The following is a 15,033-nucleotide window of genomic DNA, read 5'->3' on the forward strand; positions in this document are numbered from 1 at the left end:
GCCATCGCCGCAAGAGGTCATAATATATACATAGAGCGTACGTAAGAACGCTTCGAACTTTCATCCACCAATCAGGTAGCTCCATTCCTCCGCACTACCGCTTGATAGATGCCCACAGAATATTCAGATATAATAACAGCAAGCAGATTAAAGCACTGAGTGAGTAAATAAGACAATACAGGCACCGTTTAACAGTTTCTAATGGCAATAAAACATTGCTCATTATCAGCCATTACATTGGTAGCTGACCTTGACGGTAGCTTGTCTCTTACCTTCCCTGACGCCATACAGTAATGCGCTATAATTAGGTTCTATTACTTATGTAAGTGTGCTTAACTTTAAGGATTATTCTGTATTCTGTAATTCCGATTTCCAGCATGGAATAATCAATCTTGTTAGTTTACCATTTTAAAAAATCCTTTAAGATGCCTATATCTTATAAAGGAATTCCGTATTTCGGTATTTGAGTAATGCTGTGAACCTCGTTTTAAATTAGAAGCATACACTTCTAGTCCCGGATCTTTAAGATGGTATGCTGGTGTAGGATTGTCTGGAAGTAGTATGATGTTATATGCATTCTGTAGGTAGGGTGTTTCCTATGTAACATTTGATTTGATTACTATAGGAATACTATAGGAATGCTGTCTTTACAGTAAGCAACACACCAGTATACTTCAGGCAGTGCTGCACTGTCCTGTACTGTAAGAATGTTAAAGGATGTGTTTTCTAAAGGGTTTGCAGGGCACATGCTGATGCAGCTCTTCTCCTTGTCATTCGATTGCATCTCGGTGGACTTCTCCTGGTTAATCAGGTACAAAGGTCAAATAAATAATGTATGGCAGGCTTGCACAAAACACACCAGCACTCTGATGGCTGGCCAGCTCCATGGAGGACGAGTATAAAATCTTACTTGGGTCATAAAATAAATAAGTTTAGCGATCTTGAATTAGAGGTAACTCACACATGTAATCATCTTTAATCTCATTATTATTATTATTATTATTATTATTATTATTATTATTATTATTATTATTATTATTATTATTATTATTATTATTATTATTACTAGATTCATTGATTTACTGTACAGCTGTGGCCAAAGGTTTTGCATCATCTAGAATTTTAGAATTGATTAAAAAAACAACAACTATATGAACATAATTTAGATATTTTATTTAACGTTGTGTAATGAAAGAAACTGCAATATGATATCGCAAAATGTCTACTGGAAGCCTTGATAGTAGTACAGTATTTCATGTTAGATTTTGAAATGTATAATTTTTGTCAGTTTTCTGGTAAGTATATGGAAAACTACAAAGCGGTGTGTAATTCAATATGTTAACGTAACGTTATTCAGCAGGTTGCATTTGACTTTATGAAGCAAAATGAGTTAATTCTATAGGGTGATGCAAAACTTTTGTCCACAGCTGTAGTGACGTATACCAAGATTATTATATATTATTATGTATATTATTAAATATACTAAGGGTAATCTCCAGAATTAAAAAAAAAATGTCCTGAACATAAAAAATAAACATCCATCATAAAGATTTATTTTCACACAGTACTGCAGTCCAGCGACTTTCTTATTGGAAAGAAAAAAACATTCTGTCTGCCAAAAAGAAGGGCGACTCGACTTAAGGGTGGTTTCCGGTACGTTCTTTTTTAGACACTTGGTAGACATCAGGAAGCCTCCCCTGTTTTTTCCTCTTATCTTGTGTAAACTGATAGAAACTGGCCTCTGATCTGAGCATCCTGCTGGGTGACAATGAGGTTCTTCCAGTGGTTTTTTTTAGCTGTAGTCCTTGGTGTGAAACTAGACCCTTTCCGTAGGAGGATGAGGCTGTCCCCAGAGCTAGGTGGATCAACACCCTAGCCTTTCCAAATCTGGAGGCCTATGGGTCTGCCTTGGCTTCCCAAGTGAAGAGAGTTCTCGTCTTGAGGGAGTAGTCCACAACCGACTGGACAATTTGACACAATTGACAAGGGACAGGGTGTGAGGTGCGTTACAGAGAGGTCTGTAGCACAGGGGCCAATAATCCTGGTCCTGGAGAGCTGCAGGGTCTTCTGGTTTCCATTTCAACCAAGCTCTCAGTTACTTAATTGCACCAGTCATTGTCTTAATTAGTCCAGATTAACATGTGTTCCAGATCTTTAGCCATTGATGACGCAGAGACATCTCTTAAACCTGCAGGATTGGAGGGTTGGAGGTTTGGAGACCCCTGCTCTAGCATATCATTGCGCCTGATCGACTTCAGCCAGTCATTGTCCCTCACCTTTCACTGCCGTCCACAAGCACAAGCAACGAAAAAACAAGCAGCAAACACCACGCAGAATCCTGTGAGTACAGCTTAGCAACCTTGCTAGCAGCATGCATGCACCCACATGAAAGAGAACCTGTTTCCCCTGCCAAAGATTCTATTATTCTAGCGTGAGGACAAGATGTGTGAACACTCTTTTAAAACCTGTGAACAAACAGCAATGATACGGCAGATAATGCAAGCTAGGAAGTCCCTGCAGCATTTAATGAAAGCATCAGGATTAATGTCTCAATGAGTATTATTATTTATTATTATCACTGCATCCTTTCAGCAATGTGCTGTATCTAGCAGCCTTGGCACTGCTGGAATGTGAAGCAATGTTGCACTTTTTTTTAATCTCCTAACAAGGCACTATATCATGCTATGGGATCACGGAGAACGCTTGGTGCTTTTAAGGCTGTTGCTGGGTTTAAAATAAGATTGAACATACTGTGGCTGCTGCTAGTTCCACCTGCAGTCTACAAGCCAGTCTGCACCCGGGTGCTACCCAAACGCCAAAGATCACCTGACCGCATCACGTTTTTGCTATTTGTGAATCTATTCACCATCCTCCGGTATAATATATTCACAGTGTTCTGCCTGCAAATTTATTTTCTGCAGTCTGAGGTTTAAAACCCGCCTCTCGCGTCCTTTGCATTGGACACTTGTAAGGTAACCTCCAATAAGAGATTGGGTTTGCCAGCCCTCCTAGTTATGATTGAGGTCTGAGTCCGAATTGAAATGGGTTCGATCTCAATCAGCTGCTGATGAAAATGAGTGAATCTGATTTCCAATCGCTTTCAAGTCGTGGCGTTAGGAACTCATTCGAATTTTTTTTGGATTAGCCTCTATTGGCAACGAAAAAAGATAACTGCTGTGTGGGATACTAGGAAATTGGATATTTTTGTAGATTTATAATGATTAATTCCCGTGGCTTCCTTGAACATAAGTTATTTCAGGAGACTTGAGTGTGAGACAAAATATGCACACAGAAGTGACTTGTCGAGCCAGGCAAAGAGGGGAATGCGGGAAAAGTCAAGTTTTGGAACAGCATCTTAGGGTCAGCTAGCTTCTAAATTCAGAAATTGAGTAGGTCAGAACAAGGAGATAACGTTTCTGTTCTCCTCATGAGAACAAGCCTGCCTCTCACGAAATATCAATGAGAACAGGGACTATATCACTGCTGCAGGGGACACACTGGTAAATAGCCCACAGCATACAGTACTTTCTAGTTTTAGAAAACAAAAAACAGAAGCTATACAGGGGCTTTAATTCTACGACCATAAAGAGTATGAGGTTGCTGCTTGTTCACGGTGTTGCAAAATTGCAAAACACAGACACAATTGTAAAAATAATTTACATACCTGTATTTCGATAGTTAGATGTGTTTTACTCAAGATGTTATTGTTGCGATTGTCCCCTGCAGCAAGCTTGTGTCCTGATCTTATGATCGCAACGTTTGGGAGTGTAGACTGAGGACAGGTCACCAGATAAAAGGGAGTGAGGTCTTAGGATCATAACTGGTGTGATACGCCCTACCGAAGAACAGCAAGGGCCCCCTCTGTATACAAAATGGCTAAGGTACCCTTGGGATGTGCCCAATGGCTCTCAACCTAGTGCTTCAACCACTGAGCTACTGGCACAGCATCAAGCTACTTCCCCCTCATAGGAAACAAAGAAAGATAATGTTTTATCTCAGTAAACCACAGCGTATACAGGCCGGCTGTGCATTTTCTGTTGCAGTAATGTCGGAGCCTGCTTCTGACATCTAAAGAACAGTCTCCTTTCATCTTGCAGCTATGCATTTTAGCTATACATTTTGCATTACAGTAAATGGTAACAAAAAAAGCACCAGGCCCCTTAATCCAAACTGTGGAGGGGGAAATGAGAAGGGAAGAGCATGAAGTTTGTTTTTGCTTCAGTCAAACAGGCTGTCTTCAATCGAGAAAATCTATATGTACCACTCTACAATGCGAGAACCCATAGAGCTCAGATTTCCCATTATTTACAGCAACAACAACAGCAGCGCCGGCTCCTGCAGCAGGCTTTCTACATTTCAACCTCAGGTCACTTTCATTAACGTGAATTCACTGTTCTAGTTATATTGACTTCGCTCTGGTAGAACCTATAATTTAAAGGGCATGTAATCATATAGATCACTGAGGTAGGTATGCACCTGCTTCAATTCAATAAAGAAACCGGTTCTGTGGAAGGGACAGAACATGCGGCTCTGCAGGAAGTTCATTCATTCATAACCTGAAATAATGAGTCATGCAATATTCAACAATACTAACAAAGACGGAGGAGGAAAGCATTTTACTCCAAAGTGTCTTTAGCAATTTTATTTTGTATTTTTTTTTTTTTTTTTGTTAAAAGAATAAACACAGCTGTTAATGTCAAACTAGACAAACAACTTTATACAAATACAAAACAAATACCTTCTGAATTAAATACCCGGGCTTTTAAGTTTTCAATCTTAATTTGAAATCAATTCAATGTTTTTTTTTTCCTTTTCTGAAAAAAACAAAAACAAATAAACATTGCAGTAAATTGCTTTGTGAATTTCCCCCGTAAGTTTTAAAACCAGCCAGAAAACGCCTCTTGTGTTAGTGTGCAGTGGGGGAGTTTGATGAGCACAGACAGGTTGGGGTCTTTTAGATGCTCAATTACCTGCATGGAATTCCCTTTAATACCCTTGAGGTCAGAAGGAAATCCTTGCAGAGGGAGCACCGTGCTCTTCAAAAAGGTTCACGATATTTATATTTAACTAAATAATGCATTGATGAACTTAACTTCTGTTTTTTTCACCCGGTGCAATTTAGTTGTATTGAACATAAATCTAATACATTTAGGTTAAGTAGTGGTTAATGTGCACGTTCCAAATTCACATTCACGCTGTTGTTCCGAGCCTGTGTCTATCCTGACTCCGATTTTCAGGGAGGACTCCAATCCGTGTTTTGTATCTTTCCTTTCCAACCCCAGCTGACTGGCCGCTCTTGTTTACTGGCAAAAAGATACAGAGTGAGACTGAGTGAGGTACAGCGGACAAGGGGGGGAAAACATACAAGTTTTAATCTTTTTGCAAATCCTCAAGGCTTGTTTATCTTGCTGTTCCGCGTCTCGCAGTATTTTCTCATAAAAACAAACCATTGAGAGGAGACCGCCTGGATTCGGATATATATCCAAACAAAAAGGAGAAATATCATTTCTGTTTGTATTTTTTTTTTCTCACACTTTCAACCACTGTGGTGGGAGCAACTACTGCAATGGTTTTATTTGTATTGTGAAAAAGGATTGCAAATTTCCATTGTTTTCTGGTGTGTTTTTTTAAACAATCTATTTGGGAAAATAGCCAAGGAGTTGAAAAGGAAACATTAAAAAAAGGAAGGACTTTTTTTTTTAATGAAAAGGGAAAAGCAATCTATTTTTTTTTTTTTTAAACGAATGATTTCCTGACGATTGATGGGATGGGTTGTGTTTTTAAGGGACGTTTTAGCACAATGATTTCCCCTTGATAAGGAAATTGAGAAAAAAAATCAAGTGTCGTGGGAAAATAACTGTGTTACTATAAAAGAACAGTAGCTGGTGGATACAGTTTTATGAGGCTTTACGAGCACAAGAAGTACAGCAGAATGTTACAAAGATTTGAAATAAGAAAACACACACAGCAACTAATGAAAATTTTATGAAAAAGTTGAACTATTCCGTGTGGAATAGGAGACTAAAACATTTTTAAATAGTTTTTTTTTTCTTGTTTGTGACTAATTTGCCCGCAGCAGAAGCTTCTGAGGCTTGGTTAACACAACTAGAATATATTCTGGAGAAAATACAGGGATTTGCCACCCCTTTCGGACCTCCTGACTAAGAACAGTTGGTAGTGTGGGATTCGTTTTTTTTTTCTCGAGTCTAGGAGGATTTTCTCAAACAAACTTCAAGAGAGAAATCTGAAGAAAAATCCACAATCACTTTGCAATTTTAAAAATGAAACACTGGTTTTGCCTTATCGTCCTCAAAAACCAAGATGACTTAAAATAGTGTGAATTTAATCTGAAAAAATAAATAAATAAATAAAATATATATTTATAGGCTATATATTGTTTTTATTAAACAAGTTGTGCCTTTCCCCAACCCACCCCTTTTTGGTGGGGTGATTTCTGATTTATTTTTGTTTTAAAATACAGCATATTCGCAAGAATATTAGTTTGTTTTTTAAAACACCTTTTTGGAGTTATTAATTTTCCACGTTTTTGGATTAAAGAAACCTATTGGGGCCAGGATGCGGCTGAAGATTTCAGCGCTTGTTTTGGTCACTTTATTCTACGTTTTAAGCAACTCCGGTCAAACAGATGGGGAAAGTAAGTAACACAATTAACTCGCTTTAACGTGACGATTGCTGTTGTTGATCAACTTTTAATATATACATTTGGTTTATTTTTATTTATTTATTTTACATTTTAAACGTTTTAACCATGTAAGGACTTTTACACGGAGTGTGTTGTTTAGAATGAATTTAAGCTACTATGGAAAACTTTTTTAATACCTAATGTTTGATTTTAATACCGAATGTTTATCGTGAAATTTTACGGTAAAAATGAAACGGTATTTTTGAATACTCGTGTGCATTAAAAAATAATCCATGAAACACGTTTCTTGTTTGTGTTAAGAATTACAGTTTTGCGTTAAATTAATGTTCTAGAACAATTTGTTTTTATGGTTGTAAAATGAGTAAATCCTCTGAGGCCTAATGTATAGACGTCAGCCTGCTGGATAGATTAGCGTGCGTTGCCTAGCGAGGGTGGTGTATTTACCGCGAAACTAAACTGGAAGTTGCGGGATTCGGACTGACGTACAGGCCTCTTAACGTTTTATAAGGAATGTAAACATACTTAATGTGATTTGTAACCACAAAAACACGCAGAATTACTGTACATCCGAAAGCTGTATTCCAGTTGTTTACTATTAGTTTAACATGATACCGTAGTATTTATCCATGTGTAATGTTTTTAAATGTGTAGACGTGTGTATTTATCTTTAATGCTGATATGACGTTGTTTTCAAATGTATATACATTTGGCAGAAAACGTCAATTGTCCACATTTTGATAGTAGTCATCTTAATATTATATTGTTGTCGACACAGTGATCAACACAGCCATATAAGGGGTTTTACATAGCTTGCAACCATTACCCTAATTTAACCAGTAGTAAGTAGGCTAGTAGTCGTAGTAGCTGTGTTGAAGCTACTATACTTTTCGTTTCTGGTTTGGGTATTTCTGTCATAAACGAATTATGGTATAACGGTTTATGCTAAAGTGTAATGATTCGACACAGACATCGACTGATATATTGGTATATACAAAAACAAAACAACGATTGCTCTTTGGACAGAAATGAGTCGAAGTAACCGAATGGATTTTAGACTCCCTAGAATAGATTCATAATCATATTAGGTACCGTGAGCGCGTTATTCGAAAGGAGAGATGCCACCAAAGTTGTTTCAGTTTTAAAAACAGAAGAAAAAAAAAACAAGCTGAGGGCAGTCGTAACATTGTATGACTTATATTGTAACACTTGAATGTATTTGTATTTGCTTGCGATTGTAAGTCGCCCTGGATAAGGGCGTCTGCTAAGAAATAAATAATAATAATAATAATAATAACAGTCTTGAAGTGAAGATGCTACGCAGATATTGCTGGTGAAAAAGGTTGACATGGGGGGGAAAATTATATATATATATAATCTCTTATAAGCAGAAAAAAACCCCACATCAAATGCCTTTACATGACGTATGCATTTATTTAGCTATTGTATTTGATTGATTGTCCTGGCTGTTGATTGCGCAGTTAGGAAAATTATACCGATCAATAAAACAAGCAGCTGGCAGTCCACGAAGAGACAGGTGGCAGATTTAGATTGAACCTTTAACCTTTTATTTTTTTGTTTCTTCTGTTTAAAAAAAAAAAAATCTATCAAACTTGACATCACCCTAAACGTGCTATGTTAATAACATTCCCATTTCCTGACCCCCCAGTCTCCAGTCATACCAGTTAACACCAATAAGCCTCTCTTTAGATGGAAGTATGTTTGTGATCAATACTTGCATGCGGATTTTACAATAAAAAATGTTCAAATTACGTGTGTGTGTGTCTTTGTTATATATATATATATATATATATATATATATATATATATATATATATATATATATATATATAATATATATTACTCGCACACACACACACATTCCTATTGTCAGGGAAAAAATGTCCCATATAGAAAAAGGGATGGTTAAATTGTTGGTCTCAAAGTTTTAATATAAAGTCTTTTGAAAGTAGAGACTCGTTACCATGAATGCAGTGTTAATGTGCAGCCAGCCGTAGCTGTGGAGCGCAGCTCTGCAGTATTACAGTGTGCGTTACACTTTATTTTTTTAATTTTTTTTTTGGCATGGAACAGCTAAAGTGCTTACAAATTGAAACTAAGTTCATCTGGCACGTGATGAATCTAGAGCGGTTTCATGAACCATTTTATTTAAATTCCATGCGGAAATGTTACACTGTTTCGTTCATGTCTGTGCAAACCATTCATTAAAGATTGGGATAGGTAGCTGCTGTCTTGCGTCGCAGTTTCACCTTTTCCAAGTTTTACCACACGCTTGATTATCCACGGAGTGTAGGTGACAAGCTCCGGTTTGTCTTATTAAACTCGTAATAGGGACTCAGATATAACAACAAAATAGTGCTGATCCTTAAAAACAGTCAGAGATTCTGTTTCCCCAGAGGTTGTGTACAATGAAGGCAACTGTGATTTATTTACAAGTGACACCTTGGCTTTTTATTGCAATTAGCTGCAGTGTTGAAACACATTGGCACCTTTTCAGGGTTCTCTGAGTTTCAGCACCTTTTCAAAAACAACAGATCCCTTCTCTGCCTGAGGACAAGTTTTGCATGGCTTGGTTAGAATATTAATTATGTATCCACTTTCTAGCAAAAAAAAAAACCCATCCCCAAACCCTGTTAACGACTGAGAAGCTGTCGGAGACACTAGAAGATGGAGGTGTGACGATCCTGGGCACAACCTAGAGAACAAAGGAGACCAGTTTCTCATCGGGGGACTACTTCTCTCCCCACTGGAAGAATGCAAACCCTATATCTTCATTGGTGTACAGCAGCATCAATACCCTCCATGTCCATGAATAGCAGACACTACGGACGGGTTTGGCAAATATCATTATACCGGAGACCACAAGAAGTGTATGTAAACTTATTCTATAAGGAGACTTGATATCTATTATTTTATATTGATACAAGTATTAAAAGATCTTCTCTATGGTGTCCTTTGGACTCTAAATATGTATATTTGTTTGTCATGAATGGGTTATACAATGGAAGGATAAAAATAAAGTCTTTTGTACTTGTGCGTCAATATTATTGGTGTGACTCAGCAGGCTCTGCAATCCCTGAGCTTTTTGTACTGTGGATTAGGAACAAGGTGTCTCTTGTGTTTATAGCAATCACACTGCAGTTGAAAGGTTTGAGCGCTTTATAAACTTGAACCAAGTGATCACTGACACTGTAATTTGTGGGTAAACAAGTCAGCTGCTTCCCACTGCTGGTGAAAAAAAAAACACATCAACCAGAGCCACTTATTCTACTGTACTGGGAGGTACCGCTTGCAAGTAACCCTGTGTTTGAATGAGAAAAGAGTGACAAGCTGGCTTTATCCTGCCAGTTACCACAGAACTGATGAAAGCATGATCGTATTAACAGGGCTCAGGATTGCCTTATCCCTGGCAATGCATGCTGGTCACCAAGCTGTACTTCCACAGAGGCAACTGGAACTGTGCGAGAGGCAACGCGTTTGTAAGAGTCCTTTTTTTACTGTGCAGAAAAATGTTACTGTGGTAAAGCGGAGTTGGCAGGGACATGCCTTTGTGTGTTTGACAGGTATTTAAGGGACGATGTAAAAGTTTTGGCACACAGACTGCAGTTTAGCCCTTCTTCCAAGACATAGCCAGCATGTACCCAATATGGACCGCATGCACATCCAGGGTAAAAAGGGTTATTTATATAGTGTAGGTGTGAAGACTTCTAGGCGTCGTCTACGCATGAGATAAGCACAGCAAAATTGGGGCTGGTTATTTTCGTGCAGTAATTCTGTCGTTCGTGTGTTGCATCGCTCCTTTTTTGTCTTTACTGAAATGATGAAGCCTCAGCAAATTAAAGATAAAACTCTGAGCTGTATTCCTGCGGTGAAGAAACGCAGTACAAAAATAAGACCAGCGGCTTCAGCTTTGAAGTCCAGTACGCTTTTTAAGCTGTAGCAGTTTTTTTTTTCTTTTGATAGATATGTATTTTTTTTCACTGTGATGAGTTTGTTAAACAAAAAAAAAAAAAAAAAACACGCGTCCTTGAGACTGCGTTCAGGTTACCTTGAATTGAGATATGAAAAAAAAACAAAACGCAGTTGAGCCCGCCTATGGATTGAGAGCAGACAAAAACAGGTTGTGCAACGGTTGAGAATGGGCCCCCTTCTTGTCCCTCCTCTCGGCCTGTGTGTGATCCAGACGATTCAAGGGGAATGGAATGGCCGTTCAGAAGGCCTTGCTTGCGTTCACCACCACGCTGACACTGCAGTGTGAGCAAAATCCAGCCTTACTTCACCATTTTGATTTTCCAAGCCCCATTCCTCCTTTAGAATCCCACACAGCAAGTGGAAATGTGATCAGGGGACCGTTTTATTCACTGCTCAAACTAATATTAAATCGATTTTATATAAAACTTCTCTTAATTATAAATGCGTTTTACTGAATTGGTATTATTTGCTGAAGTTTTAATGGAAACGTTCTTGTTTAACTGAATGTGTTTTTGGAAGATTGTTTGCTCGAATTTTAATTATGTCCAGATTCAAATCCCTAATTTTAAGATGTACATTATAACCATACTCTACAGAACTGTAACCCTCCCTGACAATGCACTCATGTATTACACTGCTGTCTGAAATTAAAAACACATTCTGCTGTATGGAAGTGGGTACAGGTTATCTCTCTACTATTGAAGGGAAACTTGATCAGGTGCAAGGCTTGATTTTCCTCCAGCCGTTATACAATGAAAATATGACACTATTTTTTTTTCCTAGTAAGTAATAATTAAGAATAATATTCAAATTCTTGCAGTATTTATCTGAACCTTAAAAGAACATTTGATCATTAGAGTCAGCGATCCTCCCTGAAATGAAACTCTAATGGGAAATGACAGTTTATTACACTTTAATACTATAATCAGTCACTGCTAAACTGAGAGAGGTCTGTCTGTGTGTCATTATTACACTGGAATAGCCTTGTATTCATGGCAGCTTAAAGCTGCAGCTCCAGGCTCCGGGGACCTTGTGGTGACCTTCAGAACGAGGGAGACCCCACTGGAGATTGCACCTCAGTTTTGGCTGACATGGGTGAAACCCCCCAGCTGTGAGTCGGTGTGAACAGGACCCTGCTTTTTAATCTTAACAAATGGGATCTTTCAAGTTGATTTAAAAAAAAAAAAAAAAAAAAAAAAAAAATTAACTGGCAAGTATAAATTCTAATCAGAAGTGATTCTTTGAAAAAAAAGTTTATTGAGAATAAAGTCAATGGTGGGGGCAGAACTGGGGGTGTTTTAATTAAGAAGCAACTACTGATCTAGATACTGCAAGCAGTGTAGCGTATCACACTGTAGAAGTGTCATACAGAGATACATGTCTAAGTACATTTATGAGAAACAAACGTACGCACTGTTGAGAAGTGGGTGCGAGCCGGTTCAGGTCTGTGAGGCGAGCGCAGCACAAACGCGCTGCTGTGAAGAAGCGTGTCTGTGTGTTTCCTGAAAGGATATCTTGGCAATCTTCAAATGCGCGGGGAGCTGCAGTTGTGAGGAGGTGACGTGGTATGTGCTGTAAAGGAAGACTGCCATTGTGTTCTCTTCCTCAAGTGTTTCCTGAAGAGGTCTTTATCTGCCGGAGTGCCCTTTTCAACTCGCCCTTCTCAGCATGGAGCTGTGTTTAATTGAGCCTCAGACTCTAACGTATATATATGTGTGTGTGTGTGTGTGTGTGTGTCCTGCTGAAAATCCTAAACACCTAGTCGAATCCTAAACACCTAGTGTATGGTCGAAGGAGGCGTCCCAGTTGCTAAAATAACACGATGTCCAACACCTACAGTACCAATACTGTACGGCAAGCTTTTTGGAAGCTGCAACAATTTTTTATTTAGCCTGGAGAACATAAACTGCAGGGACCACCTACGGTTTGCTGGGTTCATTTTTAGTTTGTTTTCTGTTGGTATGACCGGCATGCTGTTAAGAATTTGCTCTGAGCATTCAGCAAGATTTTATAGTACCAGTGAATTAACTTGGGTAGCCAGAGCTTAAAAAAAACAAACCCTTACTATTGGGCTGGATAGTAGACTTTTCATCTCTCGGGTTTGAAACCCTGTTTAGTACAGAGCCATCAAGGAATGCTTTAAGCGTGCATGTAATGATAATTAAATTGATTATTATTGTTATTATTTATTTATTTCTTAGCAGAAGGGCGACTTACAGTTGTTACAAAATATTACAATACAAAGTATCATTACAAAAAATCACATTATAGAATATAACATTACAGAGAAGAGCAGTTATAAAGTACAGTAAAATCAGTAGATAAGATCAAATTCAGATAAGAGCAAAAAGTTATGGGCAGTTCCACAAATTGGGCAACCTCACAGTCAAAATGTAAAAATCATCTTAATACACATGGGGTGACATGTTTAAGTTAATTATCAATAGGTTCAGCAAATATGGCTTATTTATGGAATGAGTCGGGTTATTCACGAAACTGAATGCAACCATATTATAAGACATGTATCCAGAGATATGCTTTCATTCTTCTTACTGTGATTTTGAACTGCATTGTGATTTAGAGAAAGTTTCTCCCATTGTCATAAGCCTTTCTAAGTAATTCTTTAAAAAAATATATATTAAAATGAATTTGTTATATTTTAACATTTGTACCAAGCAATGTCCAACACCAGTATACGCACGTCAGACACCGTACAAATCTGGTTATTTTCTCGGAGTTGTAATCTGGGAGGAAGATTGCTTCTGGTGAAGTGTTGATAAGGGTCTGATAGAAGTACACATAGAAAAATAATTGTACCGAAGTCCTCAAACATCACAGATATTTGGATCCCAGCGTGGATGAAAAAGTCAGTTAGCACGAGTGCGTCTGACACCTTGGTAATTTAAGAGCGTTTCTCCCTTATCAAGAAAAGTGGACCATTTCTATCTGAATTACATTTCTAATAGGTTGACGTACTGTGCCCCAGTAGAAATCAGTTTTGTGAGCTGTGTTCTGTTGGTTTTTAAAAGACGTGTAGTTTTCTGTTGGAACGGCAAGCAGTAGATTCTGTGATCTAACCTTTAAAAAAAAAATAATAATAATAATGTAGTTAATGAAATATCGGATCACTGTGCAGACACAGCGACAGCTCCAATCCGTCATATTTCAAGACTGTGTGATTTGTATGGCGTTGTTAATGGCTCTGTTTCTGGTGTTGCCAGGAAGGCCTGGTTGTTTCGGTATGACGTTGCTGTTGAGTCCCTCTCCTCGTTCCTCTCTCCTGGGCTTCCCCCTTAGGGTGAATGCGTCCGTGCTCTGGTTTCATTTATTTCCACTTGGGCAGAGAACGCTGTGTGATTACTGGCGTCAACCAGGGGCATTGATAAATATCTTCGTGTGTGTGTGCGTGCGTGTGTTTTCTTTTAGAATATTTAAGTAAAGGAATAAAAAAAGTTACACGTATGTTAAGTTTTGTCAATATCAAGAAAGGTGCATTTGTTTGTTAGGCTGTATTCTATGGGCTCAAAATATATATTTTGTTCCTCTTTCTCTTATTGTTTATTGCAGTCACTTTTTAAAGTCTTGGGTGGGTAAAACTACAAGGAACTTGAATCTGTAGGACGATCCTTTTCTATATGAACATTTTAAAATCCAACAAACAAATAAAATTACTGTTATGGCATGAAGGTATTGTGACCCTTGTTCATGATGACTTTCTTATTCAGTTGGTGGCCCACATGCAGCTGAATGCCCTCCTATAAGCATGTCCATTTAAAATCATTTCAAGAATGTATTTTAAAAACTTCAGAAAGCTGGTCTGTGACCAAGACTGAATCATGTGTTCCCTTCTAAGGTTTCTCAAATGTTTATTGTTCCACAGAGACACTGGGTCACCTCATCGCTATCTTTAGTTTCAGTCTTTCAGGGTAGACTTGCTAATCTACACGGATCAGTGCTGGCTTCAGTGCTGAACTGTCTGTGAGCAGGGCTAGCTTTGGCTGATTGAAGACGGTGGCGAGGGCATGGGTTTAGAGTTGGGTAACATACTGTACGATGCAAAAACTGGGAGTACGCTTGATACAGGTGTGATTCTGCATGGAGTGTCAACATCCCAAGGAGTAACCATCAATGCAATACCTGCTTTTGTAAAATATTTTGCACTGCCCTGAAATCAAAGGTGCTGCGCACAGTGAAGGCGTCTGCATGTTTTCACGTCTCCAGGGTTATTTATCTATCTGTATATCCTCCTGTTTGGAGACCGGTTAACAGACAAATGTCTGGGTGGTCCACTTTGCAAGTGGAAAGTGTTGCTTGGAGTAATCTCCGATCTTGCAAACATTAAGGCCTTTTTCAGTTTTTCATATCAAATAGTCACCGAA

General features: G+C 38.3%; 1 protein-coding gene across 1 annotated transcript in view; it reads left to right on the forward strand.

Annotated features, from left to right (window-relative positions):
- Positions 1 to 5,202: 5,202 nt before the first annotated feature.
- Positions 5,203 to 15,033, forward strand: part of LOC117428863 (insulin receptor-like) — an 87,417-nt gene continuing 77,586 nt past the window's right edge. Inside the window, exon 1 of the mRNA XM_059015010.1 lies at positions 5,203 to 6,655. Coding sequence (XP_058870993.1) covers positions 6,577 to 6,655 — 79 coding nt within the window. The 5' untranslated portion in view covers positions 5,203 to 6,576. The remainder of the gene's footprint in view (positions 6,656 to 15,033) is intronic.

This window comes from Acipenser ruthenus, chromosome 49 (assembly GCF_902713425.1).
Source record: "Acipenser ruthenus chromosome 49, fAciRut3.2 maternal haplotype, whole genome shotgun sequence".
Taxonomy (NCBI): Eukaryota; Metazoa; Chordata; class Actinopteri; order Acipenseriformes; family Acipenseridae; genus Acipenser; species Acipenser ruthenus.